The 25280-nt window shown below is 42.8% G+C and overlaps 1 protein-coding gene across 1 annotated transcript in view; it reads right to left on the reverse strand.

Moving 5' to 3' along the window:
• The window catches only part of aak1b (AP2 associated kinase 1b), a 130601-nt gene that overhangs the window by 58446 nt on the left and 46875 nt on the right, over positions 1 to 25280 (reverse strand). The window contains exons 10-12 of the mRNA XM_063210784.1: positions 16887 to 17056; positions 11956 to 12038; positions 747 to 1046 (exon numbers count right to left, since the gene is read on the reverse strand). Coding sequence (XP_063066854.1) covers positions 747 to 1046; positions 11956 to 12038; positions 16887 to 17056 — 553 coding nt within the window. The remainder of the gene's footprint in view (positions 1 to 746; positions 1047 to 11955; positions 12039 to 16886; positions 17057 to 25280) is intronic.

Here is a 25280-nt window from a genome sequence, read left to right on the forward strand (position 1 = left end):
AAGATAGATAGAGAGAGAGAGAGAGAGAGAGAGAGAGAGAGAGAGAGAGAGAGAGAGAGAGAGAGATAAAGATAAAGAGAGAGAAAGAGAAAGAGAAAGAGAAAGAGAAAGAGAACGTGTAGACAGGGGAATGAAAGGGGGTGTGTAAATGTAAATGTCGCACTCATGGGGTACAGACAACCAATGAGATGAGCAATGCCAACACAAAACAACAAAAAACAGACATACAAATGTTACACGAATGGTACACAATCAAACAAAGCCAAACAATGTCATTGAGAAGGCACAAAAACATTGGAAATTAAATTCTTATGGAGTGCAGATGCTTACGTCAAAGAAAAACGATGAACACAAAAAATAAAAACAGTCTAGCAATCGTATTAGTATAAGTAGTCACGAACACACAACACAAAAAATAGCTACATCAATCAATACAATTTGGGGGAAAAAACTAAAATAAGATTGATGTATAAAAACCACCATCCTTTGAAAAGGATGAGGAAAATAATATAGGATGTACCATAGACCCGATGATAAAGGAAATGTTTAGAATGCAAAACACAAACAAACAACCACCACATGAAAGAAATGTAACTAGTTTGACAAGCACAGTGAATTAAATGAAAATCAAAAGTAAATAAAAAATAAAAGTCTGTTTCAGGGGGAGGTGTAGGTGGAGGGATATGGCAAGATGTTTGAAGAATGAGATGGAGTCATGGCGCTTGTCTCAGGAGGGGGGGCGTTACCGTGTCTCCAGCCTCTTCTTGATTGGCCAGAGCTTGTGCGGCTGCTGCTTGGGGATTGGCCAGCTGCTGGGATGCTACTGGCTGCTGCTGTTGTCCTGTGGTAGCCGGAGCTGCTGCGATTGGCTGCTGGGCAGCTGTGGGTGGAGTAGCAGTAGTGGGGGCCGTGGGTGGTTTACGCCGAGCCCCACGCACCGGGGCCATGGGTGTTGCAGGGCTGGACGGCGGTTGGTCCGCTGCTTTCGGAGGGGCGGGGCTTGCAGCAGCAGCAGCGGACGGGGCCTGAGGCGCTGCTGTTGCTGACTGGTGAAGAGACAGGTGACATCACAAAGGTGGGAGGGGGGCCCATTGCGACGGCAAGCCAATCACACTGTCCCGTTTGGTGCTCTCTGAAAACGCTCGTAGCACTCACATTTGAAATACTTGTGCACACAAAATTAAACACTTAATGTCCACAAAACATTAAGCACATTTCACAAATAAGCGTAAGAGAAACCCTGCGAAATGAGCTTTCAGTGATGAGTTCAACAGACAGTCAGGCACGACACTTCACCAACCAAGAACATGAGAGCAAGAATGTGAAATCTGAACCTTCCTTTTTTGGCTGTAGAACCGTCAAAAAGTAATTCAATAATTCTTATTTTGTATTACTGTTCTGCCAATATATAAATTGCAGTAAGCGGCAGAGCCTCTTTTTCACATCTCAAAACCATAATTTGTAAGCATAGACAACAGACTATTTCATGCGGGCTGCACACAGTTTGCCGATTGAACTTATTTCCATCAAAGCGGGGGCTAGCGGTCAGTGAACTTTTGGCCAACCAGTTCAGGGGAGCGTCACCGCCACGCTACGGAGGCGGTACGCAGAGGAGCATCAACGGGGATAAGCAACTACAAGACTTGCAAGGTCCGTCTGCAGTCGTATTGATCCCGCGACAGTTTGAGATCATGTGACGTGACGTTGTCGTCGCAACATGACTGAAATTTGTTAAAGGGACACTGTGTGAGATTTTTAGCTGTTTATTTCCAGAATTCATGCTGCCCATTCACTAATGTTACCTTTTTCATGAATACTTACCAATACCATCAAATTCTAAGTATTCATTATGACTGGAAAAATTGCACTTTTCATACATGAAAAGGGGGATCTTCTCCATGGTCCGCCATTTTGAATTTTCAAAAATAGCCATTTTTAGCTGCAAAAATGACTCTACTTGGACCATACCAGAAATTATTTGTTTATTACTTAGTAAACTTTCATGTAAAGATCAAATTTGGCAATAGGCAGCCCAGTTTCAATGAGCAGCATAGTTGCAGTACCATTTTTGACCATTTCCTGCACAGTGTACCTTTAAGTCTGACAAAATGTCTAATCGTCATGCTACATTTTCATCCAGAATGCATTGATGTCTGCATGCGCATGCAGTCGATGCAGAAAATCGGATACATTAATAATATCTGTGACTGTTCAGTTTGGTTCGCGAGACTTAATTTTTGGTGGACAAAAAGGGTATTTTTTGTCGATCAGTGCGCATTTCTGTGGAACCCGGAAGATGTAAGTGCGTTTGGGTCATTTCACGTGAAATCAGACACTTTGGGACCCGACCGACACGGATTTCAATCATACTTGCTGTGGCTGTTAAGGAGCAAGGTAGCACCCCAGAACTGCATTTGTGTGAATCTGACACCAATATTAAGGGAGAAACAGACTAGCAAAGGTTTACATATGAGGGTAGGACACTATGCATTCAGCCTTGATTATATCAGTCAGTGTAAGTCACAAAAGGATGTCTGGGGTGTTGTTTGAAAGCTCTTTTCTGGCTTTACAAATTACACACACAGCATAGAATACAACAACCTTCAGAATATGAAGTATGATACATTGAAAAATATAAAATTGAATATCAAAAAAACTTGTATTTTAAAATGGCTGGTTTCTTGTCTAAACATAGCCTGTAAGGTCATAAACAACACCTGAAAATGGGGTGTTTGGTTATTTATTCATTTCAGAGATAATTTCTGAGTTTCTGAAATCTCCAAATGTATCATGCCGGTGCTAGCTGCTAATAGTAAGGTCAGGGTTCTAGCTAGCGCAAAAGTGCGTGACGGCCCGTTATGCTATAATTTTGGACCGTGACGCTTATTTTGGACCGCTACGCTTATTTTCAATACAGCGTAATGGCATTTTGTCTGTATTATGTAGGCTACAGCCAGATCAATGCCACATCGCCCTTCTGCCAAACCTGACACATGTCATACTCACTGTATTTAAATGACAATATAGCACTCTACTACTACTACCAGCCTACTATTTTTATTTGTTTGTTTTGACGGCTTTTATTAATCTCTGTGACAAGCGTATGAAACAACAACAAATGCACGTGTAGCATCGCATCCTTGTTTCTCCAAAGCGTAGTTGCCAACCTGTTAGCAGTGTCAGCAGTAGTGCTGGGTTCGTTACTTGTTACCATACAAACAAATCAGGAGACATTGGGCGCTAAGCGCTGACATTGGGATTTGACACTATTCGAAAGAGGACAAAGTAGGTGGGAGAAGACGTGACATCTCCGTAACGGTGAGAGGCACTTTTTTCTAAGCTTGCCGGTTGACATAGCGTGACTACAGCAAAAACCCCCCGCATTCGTAGCAAAAGGAGCGTCTTCTGTGGCTAGGCTAATTGCATGCGAAAGGCACCCGGCACCAGTCCTGTGGTTTTAGGACGCGCAAGCTGTACAATAGCGCGAGCTCGGAAAATGTGTCAAACTGCACTTGTCTCGGAATCGGATCACTCGGACATTGATATGCCCTATTATTAAATGCACACACGGTTCACAGTGCTCCTCAACGTTTTCAAAACTAGTGCAACTGTGAGAAGGAGGGGACACCGCGACACACCTCTCTCTTCCTCTTAATAGATCTCTATTTGCGCGTATGCGCCCGAGAGAGGGAGTCATATTTACCTCTCCAATCGCAAAAGTTCACAGACAACGGTGTTTCGTTACCAACTTTTTAGTAGTAACTCGTTAGGCCTACACTACTTTTATCAGAAAAAAAGTAGTTACATTACTGCAACCCAACACTGATAATTTACCTTTTAGGTACCCCTAGAATGGCCTATTTTTACCTTAAAATGTCAAAAACTCCGCACCGCGGATGGGGGTACACCCCCCTTCCGCACCAACCCCCCCTCTCGGTCGCTTCGCTCCCTCGACCGATACGCTATCATTTCATCCTAGCTAGAACCCTGGGTAGGTTCTGGGCTTACTGGGTTTAGTTGTATAGTCACAGAGACTGACACAGGGATTGACACACGTTAAGAGCTTCGGAGAAGGTTAAAGGTTTTCATGCTAGCCACCGTTTTGATGGAAATCAGCGAAATTGGCAATCTTTGTGCAGCCCACGAGACAAATTCTCACGGTTTTTCCTTTGCCCAACTTCCATTAGCCAACAAAAGATGTGATACAGTGCCATGAGAAAGTTTGGGCATCCTTTTGGAAAATCATTACATCGGTTTATTGCTCGTTAAACTTTTAAAGTAGCAACTTCATTTTAACATATGTTAAACTCTAGGGAAAGAGAAACATTTCAGCAGTGGACGAATTTTCATAGTTATTATAGAAATAATTTTATGTGGATTTAAACAAAAATAGGCGTGTGCATAAATATGGGCACCCCAAAGAAGGTATACCATTAATATGAAGTAGAGCTCATCTTTGCAGCACAAATTGATTTTAATGACTTTGGAATCCCTTCAGTCACCAAGACAGACATGATTGGTCATCAAAATGTTATTTATCATACAAAATAGCAGACGAGGCTTGTCCTAAGTTCTGTCTCTGAGAGTGGAATATGGTGGGCTCTGAACAAACTGTAGTTTGTTGAAAAATAGTTAAAAGGACATGGTTAAAGGGAGGTAAGAATGGTAACAGGCACACTGCAGAACACCTACATAGAATTACAAGACCATAGCTGCTGATAGTGCAGACTTAGACATGGGTCCTTCCACGTATACTTTTCAAAAGGCAAAAGCTCATTGGATGGGTAACAAATAAAAAGGCTTTCCTGTGTATCCATCAGAAATAAGTTGTTAAACTTGTGCAGAAAGCTCATCTCATCAAAGCATTTTGGGAAATCGTAGTGTGATCAGATGAGACTGAGCTAGAGTTATTTGACCTTAACAATGGGAGGTGGACATGGCAAAAAATGCACCCATAAATTCTATGACCTCTGGTCTAGAACACACCCTACTATAGGTCTGCGTGGATAGTATACACATTGTAAAACTTATTAGAGTTAAGGGCCTCACTAATTCTTTTCAAATGAAAGAAAGAATGTTCAAGTGTTAGTCACAAAATTAGAGCTGAGCAGATTTTGGACTTTCCAGCAGACAGTGTTTGCACTGCACTGATCAAAATTCAACAATGAATTAATGCAAAACAACAAGTACAATGTCTTGAAATGGTCATACCAATCTTGTAATATCACATCATTGAAAAAGAATGAATTTATTTGAACCAGGATGTCTAAAGAAGACATATGAGTAACCTGACTGAATTAGAGGGGTTCTGGATAGAATAATTGGCTACTATTCAGTAGCACCAGGCAGTTGGAACTTGTCTTCTTTTATAGCAAGTATCCAAAGGCCATTATATCAGCAAAGGTGAGCTCTAGTTCATATTAATGGTATACCTTCTTGGGGTGCCCATATTTATGCACACGCATATTTTTGTTTAAATCCACATAAAATTCTTTCTATAACACCTATGAAAATTCTTCCACTAATTAAATGTTTCTCTTTCCCTACAGTTTAACATATGTTAAAAGGAAGTTGCTACTTTAAAAGCTCAATGAGAAATAAACAGATGTAATGATTTTCCAAAAGGGTGCCCAAAATTTCTCATGGCACTGTATGTTTGTAAAATGGCAGGCATTCTCCTGTCAGTGGAAGTGTAGCCCCTTTTTTGCGCATTTTATCATGGAGCTAGGGATAAGGTAGATACAATCTTCCCATTAGACTTGCCCATGTCGACACATCACACAGCCTTCTGGGGAGAAACTTCTTCAGCTTCTCACACACAGTTGTGTGTCGAGTCAAGTCAAGTCAAGTATTGTGTGGGCTCTAATGTGATGGAAGTCCACCAAGGATTGCTGCACAAATTCGTTTTCACCCAATATGCTGCGGATGAAATAGCTATTGAAAAGAGAGTTCCCAAACGCCAAGGCTCTCTTTATCTGATGCCAACTGAATTGCTGTTGCCAGAAACGCTCTAGGTCATTCCATTGCCGTGATAATAATCTGCGGTGTGGACGCTGAGATGAACGTCTTGCGACAATAAGTGCCAGAGAACTGCAGCAGTGCTGAAGGTACAGGAGGAGAATACTTCTGGGACTCACAAAGCCGCACAATTAGGGCTGTTCGATATTGGAAAAAATCAATATCACGATATTTTCTGCAAATATTGATATCAGGATATTTTAAGCGATATATACGAAATTCCCAATCCCGCAACTATTATCGTAGTGGAGTAGCATGCACAATGAATTCTATCCCCAGCCTTCTCCCACAAACGCATGTATACGCACGCACGCACAAACGCACTAACACCTTCTGCTCTAGTCTCAAAGAAACACAAATGCACATACGCACGCACAATCTCTACCATGCTCTGATTGGTAATTGCTCCTTTGTGAACACTCGCAAAAATTGCCAACATGAATCATGAGCATTAAAGGCATGGGCTTGAAAAGAAAAAGTCCTTGAGTCAAAAGTATACCCTGGGCACTGGGCACAGAGACATGAATAGCACTGCATTTAATGCCACATATGTCACGTCAATTGTACCCATTTTGTTTCAGAATGAAGTCCAGTTGTAGTGCTTCCTGGAACTGACTAGTTTTTTAAGATGGTGCTCTTTAGTGACAGGCTTGGTTGATTTCAAAAAGGTTGTAGAAATACCAAGGCACCCATCTTCTTTGTAATTAAAATGCCTTTATTTTGTTGGGCATAGCATGATTAAAATACTTCGACGTGTTTCGGCATGAAGCCTTCGTCAGGAAGTGAGCTCACTTNGTATTGTACACTGTGTTGAAGTTCACTGTAGTTGGAGCGTGGCCTCAATTAAGCTTTACTTAAAGGGACACTGTGTGAGATTTCTAGTTGTTTATTTCCAGAATTCATGCTACCCATTCACTAATGTTACCTTTTCCATGAATACTTACCACCACCATCAAATTCCAAGTATTCATTATGACTGGAAAAATTGCACTTTTCATACATGAAAAGGGGGATCTTCTCCATGGTCCGCCATTTTGAATTTCCAGAAATGGCCATTTTTATCTGCAAAAGTGACTGTACTTGGGCCATACTAGAAAATATTAGTTTATTACTTCGTAAACGTTTACAAAAAGATCAAATTTGGCAATAAGCAGCCCAGTTTCAATGAGCAGCATAGTTGCAGTACCCTTTTTGACCATTTCCTGCACAGTGTCCCTTTAAACATGTCAATAACCACGCGGATGGTGGGGCGCTCGTTTGCTGTGAGGCCGACCCGGGTTCAACTCCCGGCCGGGGTCCTTTGCCGACCCTTCCCCGTCTCTCTCTGCCCACTTGCTTCCTGTCATTGTCTTCGCTGTCTTGTCAAATAGAGGCAATAACCCCCCCCCCCCCCCCCCCCATTTTTTTTAATGCTAATAACCTGGCCTAACTTCTAGCCTACTTTCTAGCCTGTGATGGGCATGCCTTAACTGGCGTAGTTTTTAGTTGTAGTTTTTATATGGCCCGATATAATATATTGAGTGTAGTGGAAAGTGCGCACATCCAGCAAAAAAGCATCAGCAGGTGCCAGATCAAAAAACTGTCACATGTAGGAGCGGGAAAGGATCTGTACACTGCTTGCAAAAGACTTAATTTATTAGGAGCAACGTTTCAATCATAGATCTTGTTCAGGCATCTTCTAAATTAAGTCTTTTGCAAGCAGTGAGCAGATCCTTCCTGCTCCCGATATAATATATCGCCTCTATAGCCTAGTAATGCAGCTGGAAGTTCCACAATGCCCTCACCCCCCACATCTTCAGCACCTGCCCCCCCAAATTGTGCATGCTAATGATGGCATCCCAACAGTCTCTGTTGGCAGGGACCACATGGCCTGTGCACAAACAGGCTAAGGGGAAACCACTGCCTTCCTGTATTACATTACATTACATTACATTACATTGCGCTTTATTCAAAGCGACTTACAGCTATTATTTTTCAGGGTAATGGTTACAGTCCCTGGAGCAGTATGGGGTTAGGTGCCTTGCTCAAGGGCACTTCAGCCATGGATGGAGATGTAGGGAGAGGTCAGGGGGGATTCGAACCAGCAACCCCTAGATTGAAAGACCAACTCTCTAACCACTAGGCCCTTCCTGTTGCCAATCCCGCAGACGGTGATGCGCGAGGGGGGTGGAGAGCAGTGCCTTCATGTGCCTTCCATGGGCAGTCATCGGTAAGAGGTTAGGGCGTCAGACTTGTAGCCCATAGGTTGTCGGTTCGACTCCCTACCCGCCAGGTTGGTGTGGGGAGTAATTAACCAGTGCTATTCCTCCATGACTGAGGTACATTGAGCATGGAACCGCCCCACCGCACTGCTCCCTTGGAGCGTCATTGGGGGCTGCCCCCTTGCATTGGCTGAGACATAAATACAATTTCATTGCATGCAGTGTGCAATTGCGTGCTGTAGAGTGCTGTGTCACAATGACAATGGGAGTTGTAGTTTCCCAGGTGGGCTTTCACTTTCACTTCAGTGAGCAGGATGAGCCAGAGGCCATCATTGTGGCCCACTGGAGTGAATACACAAAGAACGGTAAGATCAGCAAAAGATTTGACCTTTGATCAGGGGGAAAAACAAGCAGGGCTCATCTTTAGAAAACGTGGAGATTACTTTGGCTGCCGGCAAACTGAGTCATAGTTTTAATTGTTAACTGAAGTTCAACTTCTCTTTTGATGGCTCCGCCACTTATGGCGCTTGCTCTTTTATAGAAAATCAATTAATTCCCCTGCCTTTGCCGTGGGCAGTCTGTTCCTAGTTAGACTTTCCTCCTCTTTATTTAATAGTTTATTTAATAAAAGGACAGTATATATTAATAACATTAAAAAAAATGCAAAATATATACAAGAGTAGGGCTGAATGATTATGGAAAAAAATCATAATCACGATTATTTTGGTCAAAATCGTAATCACGATTATAAATCACGAGTATTGATTTTTTGCAGATTTTTTTTTAAATTATAACAAAATGAAATATAACCAAGAATGAATTATATACGGGATGAGCAAAATAAATTGTAATAATTATGTAAAGGCAATAGCATGAAACTTAGTTGGACAGATTTCTGGCCGGAAACAACAGCCTGTCAGTATGTTCTGGCTTCAAGGACGCTCTGAAAGGTAGATCACTATTGCCACGATTAAATCACAATTGAAATCACAACTACGATTTCACGATTTTATCACGATTTTCGATTATTTTCGATTAATTGTGCAGCCCTATACAAGATTATAGCCATAAGTCCAATTTCCATCTTTGCTCTGCTTCCCTCTCTTCACATCCCCACAAGGACATGAATGTGGACTGAAAATGTCCACAGCTGAAAATGTGACTGGAAATGTTGTCAGTTAGCTATTTTGAGTAACGCGTATGGTATGGCAGCACGCGACAACTTCACGTCATCTGCACAAACATGTCAACATTATTGTTTTGAAACTGACAGCCAGTTGATTCGTTTATAGTTTCTGAAACACCTTAAAGAACAGCAAGAGATGAGGGAGAGAAATAGGGAGAGTGGACGGTGACAGAGAAAGAAGGAGAGGCTTTCTCCAGAGACACTATGTTGTGCATGTTGCCTGTTCATTTCAAGTGACATGTTCTTTTGTTTTTTGTATGTAGGCTATCCTAGTCCTGATCTAATGCTTCAGTTCAATCGTAAATAGTATAGTAATTCTATGCAATAACTTATTTTATATTGTACTGATTATACAGTACATTACTACAACATTTCAAGTCTGAAAGATAGATTAGCGAATACATTTTTAAAATAGAAAGATAGAGGGAAATATCAAAGTGAAAGCTTACAGCAAATTGTGATTATGATTGGTTTATGAAAACTTGAATAGATATAATTAATAGTCTGCTAAAAAAAAAAAAAAACAACTAGGACAGATCCCAATTCTTTCTGTGATCAGTGATCAGCTGATTACAATTTTGGTGATCGGTAAATCGGTGATCTGGCCAAAAAAGCTAATCGGAGCATCTCTACTATAAAAGAAATCAATAACGCAGACACAAACCTACACCTGACGAGTGAGGTCGGAAGGTTTTAAATAAATCGGTGAGCAGCAACAGTGTGTCGATTTTTCTTCCTTCCTTCACATCTTTTTTTTGATCCTGCACCCGTTTCATTGGATCTGTGCGCGCCCTATACACTACTTATTGGTCTTCTACCATAGAAGTGGGTCCGAGTCTACTGAAATACTGCTTGTGTATCGGTCAGCACAGGGGGCAGGAACCTAAGGCTCTAGAGCCACATGTGGCTCTTTTAGGACCTGTAAATGGCTCTTACTTATCTAGGGTTGCCAACCATCCCTTGAAATATGGAATCGTCCAGTATTTATAAATAAAAGTACGGGTTCCATATTGAGTTGAAACGGGACAAGGGAGGTTAAAAAGTGTTAAAATGCAGGAAATTACATTAAAAAAAATACAAAATTCTCTCAGACTCTCGCCATAATGACATTGACAGTTGGCAACCCTACTTACCTGTTATCAAGAAAAGCAATAACTTGACCGTACACTCTAAAGTTGTTGGGCTTAATTGAAATACATGCTTTTGATTGTATTCGGTGTTTTTAAAATGGTATGTCTCTCATGAAAATGTCTTTTTTAAAATTCGGCGTTTATGGCTCTCTCCACCAAAAAGGTTCCTGACCCCTGGGTCAGCAGGTCCTCTCTCAGTCTCACTGCGGACAGTGGACAATTTGATTTATGAAGATTGAGATTTGGGTAACTCTTCAACGACATGCAGCAGCTAGATTAAGTTTGTTCATAAAGGCATGGAATGACTTTCTGGCTGAAAAGTGGATGACTGGGCACATCATACCACGAAATGTTACCTTTAGCATTAAAACCAACATTTTCAACCGCTGAATAGCTGAATAGGCCTTAGATAAGATGTTATAAATGTGCAAATGGATATGCTATGGCTTTAGCCCCATCTGAAATCCCAGGTAAAGGGTTTGAATGCAGAAGTCAGTTGCATTTGCACTAAAGTGTCAAACTGGAGATTTTAGCGAGAGGCAAGGATCTTCAAGACCACACAGACACACCTTCTAAAGCACTTGCACTGAGACACAGTAGGCACAATCTCACAAACACATTCACGCTTATAGGTGGGTAAGCGCGCACACACACATACTGCATTCCCCCACACAGCATTATGAACATGCACACATCAAATCGCAGCTACAATAGCAGCTGCCAGACATTAGAGTAGGGAGCCGAGTAAGGAGCCTCACTGCAGAGACTCGCAGGCGGGGAGACAGACGGCAGGGAGATGAAAATAAAACAAATTGTAAAAAAAGAGAAAAACGCGCACATACGTCTCAAAAAGATTGGGTGCAGGACTAGCAAAAATACCATGAAAAACTGAAAGAAAAGTCTGCGACACCAAGCTCCCGTTTCTCTTATTTTAATGTGACGTTTCGGGCAGCATGCGAAACGTCCCAAGGGCATGCTGCCCGAAACATCACACACACACACACACAAAATGGTTAACATGTAAAAATGCATACATGCAACAGCACACAGGGAGACTTTCTATAATGCATTCACCGCATTGGGGGTGGGGGGGGGACTCAGAAACAATAGTCTCAGGATTAAGATCTACCTGCGTGGACTCAGGACCAGCAGGCTCAGGTGTTTGTTTGTGTGTGTGTGTGTGTGTGTGTGTGTGTGTGTGTGTGTGTGTGTGTGTGTGTGTGTGTGTGTGTGTGTGTGTCCAAAGGGATTCTTGACAAAATCCACAGTATGTGTGCGTGTTTGCCTACAGATGGGTTTGTGTGTGTGTGGGTGTGTGTGTGTGTGTGTGTGTGTGTGTGTGTGTGTGTGTGTGTGTGTGTGTGTGTGTGTGTGTGTGTGTGTGTGTGTGTGTGTGTGTGTGTGTGTGTGTGTGTTGTACCTGTTTGGCCTCGGGGGCGGCGGGAGGGGAGGGCTGGGCCTTCTGTGGTTGCAGTGCTGCAGCTGGCTGAGCAAGATTCACACCTGGAGGAGCAACACAATAACACCAGTCAGGACACACACACACACCAGGGCCTAGAGAAAATAATGTTTTGGTTCCGGTTGCCGACCGACCCTATCATTTTTTGTGCGACCCAAATTTTTTTTTTTGAGTTTTTGGAATCCTCAAAAAATATCGATGCTGTGTGGACGGTTGTTCATATAGACAAGACACAACACGTTTCTTCATTCCCATAACTCGCCATCTTTCACTTTCTACCTGCCTGCAAGTTACTGAATTTGCATCGCATGACTATCCACATAGGAGCAACACACGCGCGCGCCATAAGGGCCGCCGGCTTGATATTAGAAAACCCCAAATGTCACTGCAGAGTTGCGCATCTGGTCACGTTGTAGGCTAATTATTATGCTACAACATGCTAATTGGTAGTCGTTGTAGCTCGTAAGTTTTAAACAACTTGCCTCATAGCGTTCTTGCAGACTAATAGCCTACGATGTAGGATAGTTTGGGAACCTGGCGAAAATGCCTGTCAAATAACCTAAGTCAATAGCCTTACCTCACCTCACCCGACACTGACACAGCCTGACCACCCGCCTCGAAATGCAACACGCAGACAACATTATCCACGATTTTTGAATGTATTGATATTGTCTCGTCGTGATAGAAAAGGGCTTCCATTCAGTCGCGCATGTTCGACGAGATGCATAACTCGTTATAGCAATAGGCTACTAAAGTAGCACTGTACCTTGTAAAATAAGTTAATATGAGAGAAGGGAAATGCTTTGCCCAAGTTTTCCTTCATTCTTTCATTTACCACAAGGCTTGGTTAACCAAGAAGTCCGTTGGCCTGCGCCCGTTATTTTCTCTCTCTCTCTCTCTCTGCTTGTCCCTCCACCATTTGCACAGGAGCACTCTACTCCGCACCTCCTCCAAATAATGAAATTGAAATGAACGATGTCGCCACAAATACGACTGTTCGATGAAGACCTAGGACTACTACAGTTTCCTACAATAATGATTTAATGGCAATGACGATGTTGCCCCTCAATCACCCTTCATTAAAACATTCATATCGCCTCAGGTGTCTACATCCTCGTGTAAAACTAAAAAGTGAGTAAATAGAATGTTTGCAAGCCAGAACCTTCATCCCAATGAAATTATGGTCCACAACGGATGATGGAAAGGAATAAAAAAAAAAGTAAACGGGACATAGGCCTACAGGAGTTAAAATAGCAGTGTCAGGCAACTGACAGCTGGACAAGTTTTGCCAGAAACGGTAGGCTATTAGCCTACGTATCATATCCTCATTTTGGTGACGGTCAGTATAATTGGCTCATTAATGCTTATTATATTTCATTGTAACTTTAACTGTAGGCTTCACTCTATCGTCCTTGGCATGGTTCCAACAACATTTATGACGAAGTCTGGCGCATGTGGGGGGTTGGGGGTGTCGGACATTAAAAAAAAAAAAAATTGAAAAAAAAAAAAAAAATCTGACCGACTCATGACCAAAGCTGACAACCAACCGGAACCAAACTTTTATTTTTCTTAGGCCCAGGACACACACACACACACACCCCTCAGGACACACACACACACACACACACCCCTCAGGACACACACACACACATCAGGACACGGACACGGACACGGACACGGACACGGACACGGACGCACGCACGCACGCACGCACACGGACAAACACACGCACACACACACACACATGGACACGGACACGCACGCACGCACGCACGCACGCATGCACGCGCACACACACACACACACACACACACACCAGGACACACACACACACAACCACCAATCAGCAGTCAGACACACACATAATGAACAGTACTTTCAATTCCATAGTATTAATCCTTCTTCTACGTTAATGACGGCAGTCACTACGGGTGAGATTGTCTCTGTTTGCCATTGCACGCACGTACGCGCACACGCACAGACTCTGTCTCCCCTTTTTTTCTGTGTGTCTCTCTCTTTCCCTTTTCTCTCTAAAGGCGGATTCACAGTTAGCGTAACTGGTGGTAACCTCACCCATACCTCCATGGCGTGCGCTCAAAATGACGTCACACGCCCCTCCGCAAGCTGCCGCGGCGCGAGGTTGTGCACCCCGCACTTGCCGTGCGCCACCAGGGACCATGCATGTAGGCAGACAAAGCAGGAGTTGTGGAGAGATATGGCTACAGCTACAGTACGCTACTACAGAATGGACCCTGCATCATTTTGAGGATAATAAAATGTCCTAGAGAGTTACCATATTGGCCCGAATATAAGACGTGGTTTTTGTTCTAAAAATAGTACTCTAAAAAGGGGGGTCGTCTTATTTCCGCGCGCTAGAGAAAAAAGTAAAAACATTTTTTTTTTTTTTACTTAACCTGAATGCGGCCATTAGCCTATGCTTCACAACAATGCACACAACTCAATAATGGATGGGTTAAGAGATTGTTTTGTCCATATCAAATTTGCAGATGCTTGTTTCGTTATGACTGTTGCACCGCACGTCTATCAACTGTCAATGTCAACGCGATGCGGACGACAGTGCAAGGGGAAAAACACAAGTCAATCGCGGCCCGTTGCTCTGCTTTTATTTGTGTTTGGTTTTACAGTCTCATCATGAAAGCTTTGGTCGTTCTCTCTGGTCAGCCGACAACACCACTAGAAACTATGGTGATTTGGCGAACAACCTGTAGGCTAAGTTTGGGATGCTGTCATCAGCCAATCAATGGTCATCTGTGTGTGCCCGAGAAAGCGGTGCCTTTGACGATATGCCTCGCAACGATGCAACAACACAGAATAATGGTTAAGGCAAGAGATTGTCTTGTTCATGTAAAATCACTAGGAGTTTTACCCTTGGTACGAAATGAATATCAATCGGACTTTTAATGTCAACGTGGTCCTGATAGGCAGCGCATGGGTTTCAAGTGCAATGCATCAATCTGCCTTTGGTCACATTCGGTTTCTATAGTCCAACGGAAAACTTTGGATGCATAAAATGAACGGCGATTTGGCGAGACGGCTGCTGGTTAGCTATTGCTGTCAACTAAGCATTTCGCAAAATCTGTGCATTGCACAATAGATTGCCTATCTCTACTGGACTGGTTGCCTGGCTGGCGCAGACTAATGCTGAGTGTAGGCTATGTTGCGTCGCACTTTAAACAGGCGGGCTCAGGCAGGCGGCTGTAGCCTGTAGGTGCCTATTGGCGCTTGACAGGTGAAGTGAGTAAAGAAAGGAAAAGGATATGAGTAACCATCTGTGGTCTTTTATCATGGAAATTCCATGAAAATGATATTGTGAAATTTATTCTGTGTAAAAAGCCTCAGATTTTCCAACAAATTAAAAACTGCATTTTGAAAGAAGTTTCCAATGTGAAATCAAATTTAGTCTCCAAATTTTTTTTTCCCCCAAAACATGAGCCTGAAAATGGGGGGTCGTCTTATAATCAGGATCGTCTTATATTCGGGCTAATACGGTATTTTATCTTCTCCCTTAAATGTTGTTCAGTGAAACAATTGTTTAGGCTACTTTGTTCAGAAGCACGTTGTGTTTAGCGATCTATTAATAAATTCTGCAGCCAGAACAATGCTCTAACATGGTCTTGGAATGATCTGGCAATGTAGGCTACAACAAAAATCTATGTTTCATTGTGGTAAGTCATAAGTCAGACGTTCAGTAGCCCTACAGCAGCCGTGTTTGGCTTTCTATTTTTATACATCTGTACTCACGCTGCGAGTTGCGACAGATACTGCCGTTTCTCTCATGAACAGCAGAGGGCACACTTCCGAAAATGCAAGCAAAAGCCTGTAAATGGCGCTTTTGACTATGAATGGTCTGCCACATTTGAATGGTTCTCACACCAAATGCGCCAAAGTGCGCACGTTAAGTATGCAGAGCCCTTAAGTCTCTCTCTTTCTCTCGGTCTCTAATTCTCAGTCTGTCTCGATCACTCTGCCTGTCAGTCTCAAACATGCAAACATGCATGGCTCAAGTGGACCAGGCTGTTGGCTAACTTTCATTAATTGCACACTGCACCAATAAGGTAAAGTGTGAAGATTCAATTAGCAAAGAGCACAGTTTTGCTCAAAATCCTGCAACATTATGGGAGACATATCAGAGTTCAAACAGGAAAGAAATTATTGGTGTGTATGTAACTGTTGTATCTTTGACTGAGACAGCAAGTCTTTGTGATGTATCAAGAGTTACAGTATCCAAGGTAATGTCTGTCTGCATACCACCAAGAAGGATGAACCACATCCAACAGGATTAACTGTGGATGCAAAACGACAGATGCAAAATGGCTGTGTGGATGCAAAATGACAGGTGTTTCTATTATTTTGTCCAATCCCTGTAGATGCAAATATCACTGGTAGGGAGAGCCAGCTGTGTGTGGGGGCTGGGCTATTTAATAATAATAATTGTATTTGTATAGCACTGTTTCATACAAGGCATGCAACTCAAAGTGCTTAACAAATGGGAAAAAAACATAATTGTTAGAGATGGATTTAAAAGGAGAGGTAGAGAGGAGAGGCAGAAATAGCAGGAAGGCAGAGGAAGAAGAGATAGATAAAGATTGCAGAGTCATAAGGTCAGCGTAGGTTAGGACCAGGATTCTTAGAGGAGTAAGGTCCATAGCGGCTAGGTCTAGCACAAGTCATAGATAATCACACTGAATTTGGGCGCTCAGATGCGGCCCCTGGTGGCATCAGGGGTGAGGAAAAACTCCCTTTCGCTTGATTCATAGGGGGGAAAAGCTCAAGGAGGTCTGATACCTAGTCCACCTACCAATGGGCTTTTTAAATTGAAGAGCAAAGTACCCGGATGGCCGTTCATGGCTATTTACACCTAGTTCACCTACCTATGGGCTGGGGAGCGGCCGCTGCTGGGATGTTGGCTCTCTTGCGCGGGGTGAGGGCGGCAGGCTGGATGGGGAGCATGCCACCTATGGGCTGGGCCTGGGACTGCACCGCCTTGGGACGCTGCCGAGGGGTGATGGAGGTCTCCGTGGTGGGGATGGGGTCTGTCAGTCTGGGGGGGAGGAAGAGTGAGGGAGAGAGAGAGAGAGAGAGAGAGAGAGAGAGAGACAGAGAAAGAAAGAGAGAGAGAGAGAGAGAGAGAGAGAGAGAGAGAGAGAGAGAGAGAGAGAGAGAGAGAGAGAGAGAGAGAGAGAGAGAGAATGAATAAATGAATGAATTTATTTATTCTATTAGGTGTAAAAACATTAAAGCAACAATAACCATACATTGGATGGGATAAATAGACAGGGATGTACACAAAAAGTCTGAAGACTTATTTCCATTGTGGTCCCTTGAGAGAGAGAGAGAGAGAGAGAGAGAGAGAGAGAGAGAGAGAGAGAGAGAGAGAGAGAGAGAGAGAGAGAGAGAGAGAGAGGGGGGGGGGGGGGGGGGGGGGGACAGGGGGAGAGAGACAGACAGGGGGAGAGAGACAGACAGAGAGAGAAACAGAGAGACAGATAGAGACAGTAGGGGGTGGAGGTAAGGATTAATACTCCTTTACTGAAGCATTACTATAGGGGTAGTGTGGTGTAAAATCAAAATTGGAACATTAAAAAGGACATGGAAAGTCAGGGGTGCATTTCTGGAACGCGTAGTTGCTAACTATGTTAGCTACTTTGTTGGTTGCAATGCAATTTCCCATTGGCAACTATCGTGTTAACTAAGTTGCTAACTGCTAAGAACTACGCTTTCCAGAAATGCACCCCAGTACGCGTGGTGAGGAGTCTTCCTGGGCTAGCTCGCAGTGTTCCAAAGTAGAACTCTAGTAATCCCATTCAAATGTCACTTCAAGACCCATTTTTTTTCCAGACCACTTATAACAGGGGTTAGGAACCTATAGCTCTAGAGCAGGGGTGCTTAATACGTCGATCGCGGTCGACCAGTCGATCGCGAAGGCAGTATTGGTAGATTGTAGGACATTATTTTATTTGTTTATTTTTTTAAGTTCCCTGATACCCAGAATCTGACAGGCTAACTCCAGGCGTCTACACTATTCCTCTGTTCTGTCTACTTCTCACAGTGGCATTAAAAAAGTCCTCCATGAAATCCCAAACCAACATCACTTCAAAGAGGTGACAGCAAGCATGCACACATGAAATAACACTTCAGGTTCAGGCTCTGCACTCATATTAAAGTGAAAAGGGGATTACATAGGCCTAAAATCTGTCCAGAAACGAAGAGGGCACATAAATAACAGTCTTCATTAATATTATGTTCATTTAGCCTATGAAAATTAAATGTATCATAAACTTGATAGTCTACTATGGTCTCCCTTTGTGATCAAAAACAGGCGTAATTTACAGTAGCCCTAAATAAGGTAGGCCTATGTATGAGGTTGTTATCGCTGATTCACCTTTCATTATTGATGTGTATTCATACAAATACATTCTCATATTGTGTTAAAATTGCATTTCTAACAGCTGTATTTTCAAATTTTCTCGGGGGAGAAACCCCCGAACCCCCAGTAGATCACTTTCACACACCCATTTCAATAAGTAGCTCACATGTTCAAAAAGTCTGAGCACCCCTGCTCTAGAGCCACATGTGTCTCTTTTGGGAACTGTATGGCTCTTACTTATCTAGGGTTGCCAACCATCCCTTGAAATATGGAATCGTCCTGTATTTATAAATAAAAGTACGGGTTCCATATTGAGTTGAAACAGGACAAGGGAGGTTAAAAAGTGTTAAAATGCAGGAAATTACATCTAAAAAATACAAAATTCTCCCAGACCCTCGCCATAATGAAATTGACAGTTGGCAACCCTAATTACCTGTTATCAAGAAAAGCAATAACTTGACAGTACACTCTAAAGTTGTTGGGCTTAATTGAAATACATGCTTTTGATTGTATTCAGTGCTTTTAAAATGGTATGACTCTCATGAAAATGTCTTTTTAAAAATTCTGCGTTTATGGCTCTCTCCACCAAAAAGGTTCCTGACCCCTGACTTATAACACCTGAGGCCTGCTTATCCAGTTCCTTCATCAATCACCGTCGCCTCCCTCCAGATCTATTGTTGCGCTTGCCCTTTGTTGTCTTTCATTGTTCTGTTGCTCCCCCTGGGTGTTTGTACTGTCTACATGTTTCTCACACGTACGTACAGCGACTCTGAGAGTCATGAAAAGCGCTAAATAACACTTATGTACTATTATAATCATTATTATCCAAATTAAATCACACTAAAAGAACAGGGCACAACAGGTCTGCTCTGACGGAGAAGACAGAGATCAGAGGCATTCTCTCTATTATAATGGCCCCATGTGGACAAGTGTGGTACTTGTATTGCGCAACTAAAAGAATGGTACAGTTCGTAACACTGTATGAGCTCTTAGTAGGACAATACAGAGTCCAGAGATTAGCGCTGGTAAACTAGCGCCACCCGCTGGGACGCCAACATTTTTCAGCTGCGAGTGGGTCTGGCCTCGGATCTGAGAACGTTTTGAACACTGTGCCCTGAGTCTGGCAAACCCAATCACAACGCAGAGATTTGTTTTGAATCAAAGCGGGCGGTGTTTTGAGGGAGTGACGACGAATCTTGCAACACCGTTGGGAAAGCATATCAACAGCAAAGATTGCTGATTGGTCAGAGCGCCGGCACGGTTTGAAAAAACAACATGTTGTTCTCATCAACAATCTTCGGAGGTATCGTTCATCGGGACCAGACTAAATTACTCTGGTCTCACATTTAGGCTGGTTTATCAGGCTATCGAGACATTGCTTTTTCAAATACAAAACAGGAGCTAAAGCAGCCTTGCCAGCACCTTGATACCGGTCACGTCACCTTGTCCTGATCCTGGTCAGTACAATTGATCTCGGCTTGCGTAACATGGCCATGAAAACACGCGTCTTTGAGCATCACGAAAAGCATTACACCACTATATATTACATAAAGTTTTGATTCAGAAATACTCATAAATACTTTTACTGGAAAATATGCCATTTACTTTCTTTACAATTGCATACCAATGTACTTTAAAATAGTGTTTCATGACATGTGAGATTGCAGATGCTCACCACTGGGGGGTGGGGTGGGGGTTGTGAGGTATTATGAAAACCATTTTTAGTCTGACTGAACTCAATTTTGACAAAATGTGTAGTTACTGCACTTTGCCTTTGTAGGGCAGTGTACAGTAGTTGCCATCAGCTAGAGACAGAGGTGTCACAGTTCCTAGGCCAAATCCTGCTCTTCCTTGTTGGATGTGGCCATCTATGTCACAGTGCAGGAGGCCAAACTTGGCCTGTAGTAGTAACGTTAGAGTGGTCCACCTACTCTTGCCAAATATGGTCTGTACTCACAAAACATTTGGAAGCTTGTAAATAGTACAGGAGTTTATTATTATCAACACAAGCCGAATAGCTTCTCTGCTGCTAAAGCTGCGCCAACGTTACTTCCGTCATCTAAGACAAGCATGTAAGAGTCCTCAACGAAGCTCATAATATGCACAATGAAAAGTGAATTCAGCATCAGTATTGATAACGAAAATCCTTGTCTAATTGATAGTAGGTAACATTTGAAATATCTTTTAAGTATTGCCTGGAAAATATAAGCCTTAATCACAATTCAGTGAAAACTTTTTTAACACTCTCGTCTGGAACTTTGTTGAAGACTTTTACGGGCTTGTCTCATATGACGGAAGTAACGTTGGCACAGCTTTAGCAGCAGAGAAGCTATTCGGCTTGTGTTGATAATACTAAACTCCTGGACTATTTCCAAACTTCCAAATGCTTTGTTTCGTGAGTACAGACCATATTTGTGCTACTGCAGAAGTTTGGTGTCATGACATGTGATTTTTGTGGGGTAAGTTTGGAGATACTGCCGAGGATCCATTCGCGCTTGTGCCAAGCTATTCGGAATGATCATTGAATAACTCAGTAACTCTGCTAATGTTCGCCCAAGCCAGAAAATACTTCGGGTGGGCTACTGGATGGATGTCACGGTTCAAATGACATTAGGGTGAATCTACTTCGAACCATCGCTTTAAGTCTTCCGACTGGAGATGGGCAGTGACAGGGCTCCTTTGCAGTATAGTCCAACACTGCTTCACTGACTGTGTTGCCTGTGTGGTCCAACGTCGTAGGCCAATATTGAAAGCACTAATAACTCACTTCATATCTTTGAGAGGGGTCTCCCATTGAAAGTCAATGGAAGTTAAATGTAAAGTGACATGGGACCGTGTATGCGCATAGCATGGCCGTGTCATCACCTTGCTAGGCCCTTTACAACGCCACTCAGGATCAAACTGAAAAAATACCAATACAGGATAAAGGATGGATTTTGAGTCTTTTTGGATATTTTCTGCGGCTAGGTTGTTCGCCTAGTTTACTAGGCTAGAGAAGAACTGCAATGAGCAGAAGAAGCAGGAATCCAAGTCCAATCTCACGCCCATCCAGAACCTTTTTGTCGAGTGCAGGTTCAAAGCATAAAGTTCATGTAAGAGCTAAAGGTCCATGAAAGAACCGCACACCGGTGATCTCACATTTACTCAATTTTTATTCTAGTGAAGTTTCGAATAAAAATGGAGTGAATGGGACATCAGAAGAATCAGGAGAGCACAAAGGAGGGAAGAAAAATAACATGTGAGCTCATCAAACACTGGCTGGCCTCTCCTCTCCAGCAACAACAATAGCTTGCATTCACCACAGAGTGCCTGACAATTGGATAATTGGATAACGACCAATGCACTCCACTATAGCAGTGTTTCTCAATAGGGGTGCCGGGGCACCCTGGGGTGCCGCGGGTCCCCCTCAGGGGTGCCACGGAAACGTGGCTGATAAATAAATTATGTAATATAGTACATATTTGTCTAAATTGATAAGTTAATGCTAGTCAGTGGAATCTTTCATCTGTCATTTACGCACAATAAAGTAAATATAGGTTGCCCCAGTCAGCTGCAACTTCGAACGTAGGTCGTGTGACGTCTCCAAATGTCTAAGCTTGTGTGGTATCGGATGCGATGCCATGTTACGGCTTGTTGGTTTGGGGTGCCTTGAAAATTTTCATGAATTGAAAGGGTGCCTCGCCTAAAAAAAGGTTGAGAAACACTGCACTATAGCAAAGAGGCAGAGCAATAGCCCAAGGGAACTCGTAAAGTTGATAGGAAAAGGCTGTATGGAGAAACCTCACAACTGTATGGGAGGAAAAAGTTCTTAACGAGACCAATTGACCTTTTGTCTCAGCACCAATTAAGGCAATCAACTGTAATTGTTGATGCACTGAATTAGAACTGACGTATAGGCCTACCATGGACATACGGTATTCTGAGAGCTGACGTATAGGCCTACCATGGACATACGGTATTCTTAGAGCTGACGTATAGGTCTACCATGGACATACGGTATTCTGAGAGCTGACGTATGGTCTACCATGGACATACGGTATTCTGAGAGCTGACGTATAGGTCTACCATGGACATACGGTATTCTGAGAGCTGACGTATGGTCTACCATGGACATATGGTATTCTGAGATGCATAAACTTTTCACCAAGCCTGTTTGAGTCATGGAGATATACATTTATCATCAGCCCACATTATTTATTTAGTTGTTAATATCTTCAGAAATTTGCAAACAATCGAGTGAGTGTGAATATGTGTGTATATGTTTTTGCGTGTGCATGTCCATAGCAAAATGTTTGACAGTTGGCCATGTATAGTATATGACAATGACAGTCCATCGTAATGCACAGCCATCACATACAGCCAATAATCATGCTTGCACGCAGCACAACACACCACACATCATTCACAACAGTCAACAGTATTGGCTGTCTGGGTGGTAGATGTGAGTGCAATCATGTTGAAAACATGTTGCAGCTTGTCTTCCTATTTGAGCTTGTCGCAAAAGGTGGGATGTCGTTTTGATTTCTACATGGACACGAGCCATTATTACACGCTACAGGAACACATTCTCACTCAAGGTGGGAGAAAATAGCACTCGTTTTTGCCGGCTCGAATACATAACAATGCTGTCCGACGGTTTCAGCCATCATACATTGGTAGCATGCAAATGTGGAGACGAAAATGTTTTGGTCACCCTTGAGTGTTGAATGATGATATAATGGTATACTTGTCAGTACTGGTGGACATGGAAGTCAATAAGACCAGTCATACTGCATCCTGTTTCTTTTGCTTCTCTCCAGGATCAAAACAAAAGTAATCATATACTGTATGTGTGTGCCGGTGTGTGTGTGTCAAAATCTTTGTCATTTTCATACGTACGGTATGGCCAACTGCCAGTCTATCTAAAGTGCAGCAATCACATCAAGTCAACAAGAATGCTGGCACGGGCACGGGCACAGCACATGTCAACACACCACATGTTACAGCTGTCAACAATACTGGCAGTTCGAGTGGTGGATGTAGATGGGCTGCCATCATGCTGGGAAAATGTTTTGTCGTGTGCTTTCATGTTTCCACATGTACTATGCATGAGCCTACGATGGGCAGAGCGACTGTGCGAGATGTTATTTTTGAACGTCAACACATTCTCATTTGTTTGTGTGGCTGGGGTGTTCCAGAATGATAAGTCCACACACTTAGAATCCTTTTGTGTTGTATTTTCGATCCTGCCATGGAAAAATAACATACAACAACAAGGATTCTAAGTGTGCGGACTTCTCACTCTGGAAACTACAGTTAGCCTTCCTCCTGCACCTTTGCCTAGGATGTGCACAATCCTCTCCTTCAACTGAAAAACAAAAATTGGTAACGCTTTAGAATAAGGTTCTTCTAATAAGCGTTTATAGTCACTAGTAAGCAGGTAGTAATACCCTTACAAGTGCCCAATAACATGCTCATTAACGTTGTTAACATCTGATGAGTAACTTTATTTGAGTAAAAGCATGAACATCGGTACACATGGCAGCCATCTTGAAAATGTTGTGTTTTTCGTGACGCCTCCATATCTAGTAGTAGTCAGCATATCAAGATGGATATGTGTACCGATGTAAATAATAAGACTAAAAAATAAACCACTATAAACACATAATAAGCAGCTTATAAGATGTTAAAGTTAATAAGCATGTTATTGGGCACTTGTAAGGGTATTACTACCTGCTTACTAGTGACTATAAACGCTTATTAGAAGAACCTTATTCTAAAGCATTACCCAAAAGTTTCAACACACAGAGCTTTGGTATAGCTAGGCTCCACTATTAATATGCTCGGTCTAAAAAGAGTCATAATTAAATGGAGGAACTCTGGTTGGTATTGAGAAAACGTCCACATCCACACGCTAATAGAATTTCTCCATTTTATCCACTTACTCTGCAAGAGTCTGCAATTAAATTGGGGAAACAAACTCTCTTCAGCCCAGGGAGTCATAAAGCAACAAGCAAACGAGACAAATATGAATATTAATTGTGCAAGTGATCTCTGCCCTGTTCGTCTTTGCAGTATAAATAATGTGTAATTGCTCTTGCTCTTTGCTTTTGGCTTTTAAATTCATATCTGATTAAATACAAACATCTCCTCCAAAGAAGAGAGTTGAAAAGCTGTCGCTATCCTTTTTAAAGATTAAGACGTTGGTACCATGGCCCTGACTGAAAATTGCCTTCCAAAGGGATTCTAGACAAAATTCATAGTATGTGTGCACGTCTGCCTACAAATGGTTGTGTGTTTGTGTGTGTGTGTGTGTGTGTGTGTGTGTGTGTGTGTGTGTGTGTGTGTGTGTGTGTGTGTGTGTGTGTGTGTGTGTGTGTGTGTGTGTGTGTGTGTGTGTGTGTGTGTGTGTGTGTGTGTGTGTGTGTGCGCGTGTGCGTGCGCGTCTGTGTGTATGGGTCACGAGGTGACGAAAGGCAGAATTGACAATTGGGGTAGTTTGGTTCTGGGGGGGAGGGGGGAGTATAATGGGGACAGACATGTGAACAATCAGGACAGAGTGAATGGTAACTGGGAAGAGGTGAAGTATGAGACGGGTGGGGGAAGGCCCAGGTTAATCGGACAGCGCCACTGACAGTATATATTTTGCCATCAGTAATGGGATAAAATGTTGGCCTCCATTCTATATCAATGGACATAGTTTTATTATGTGAAGCGATGGGACACGACGAGAGAGGAGATGGCCGAAGATGAGGGAGAGAAGCACGCCTGAGAGCTGCCAATAGCCAAACGGAGCCGGGCCAAGACAGACATTTGAAGAGGAGGAAGATCCTATGGATTGACGCAAGTGACGACCGGCCCAATGGAGACAGTGGTCTTTCTACCCACTTTTTTTTAAAAGTATGTTTTGGGGTCTTTT

The sequence above is a fragment of the Engraulis encrasicolus genome, chromosome 11 (assembly GCF_034702125.1).
Source record: "Engraulis encrasicolus isolate BLACKSEA-1 chromosome 11, IST_EnEncr_1.0, whole genome shotgun sequence".
In the NCBI taxonomy this organism is placed as follows: Eukaryota; Metazoa; Chordata; class Actinopteri; order Clupeiformes; family Engraulidae; genus Engraulis; species Engraulis encrasicolus.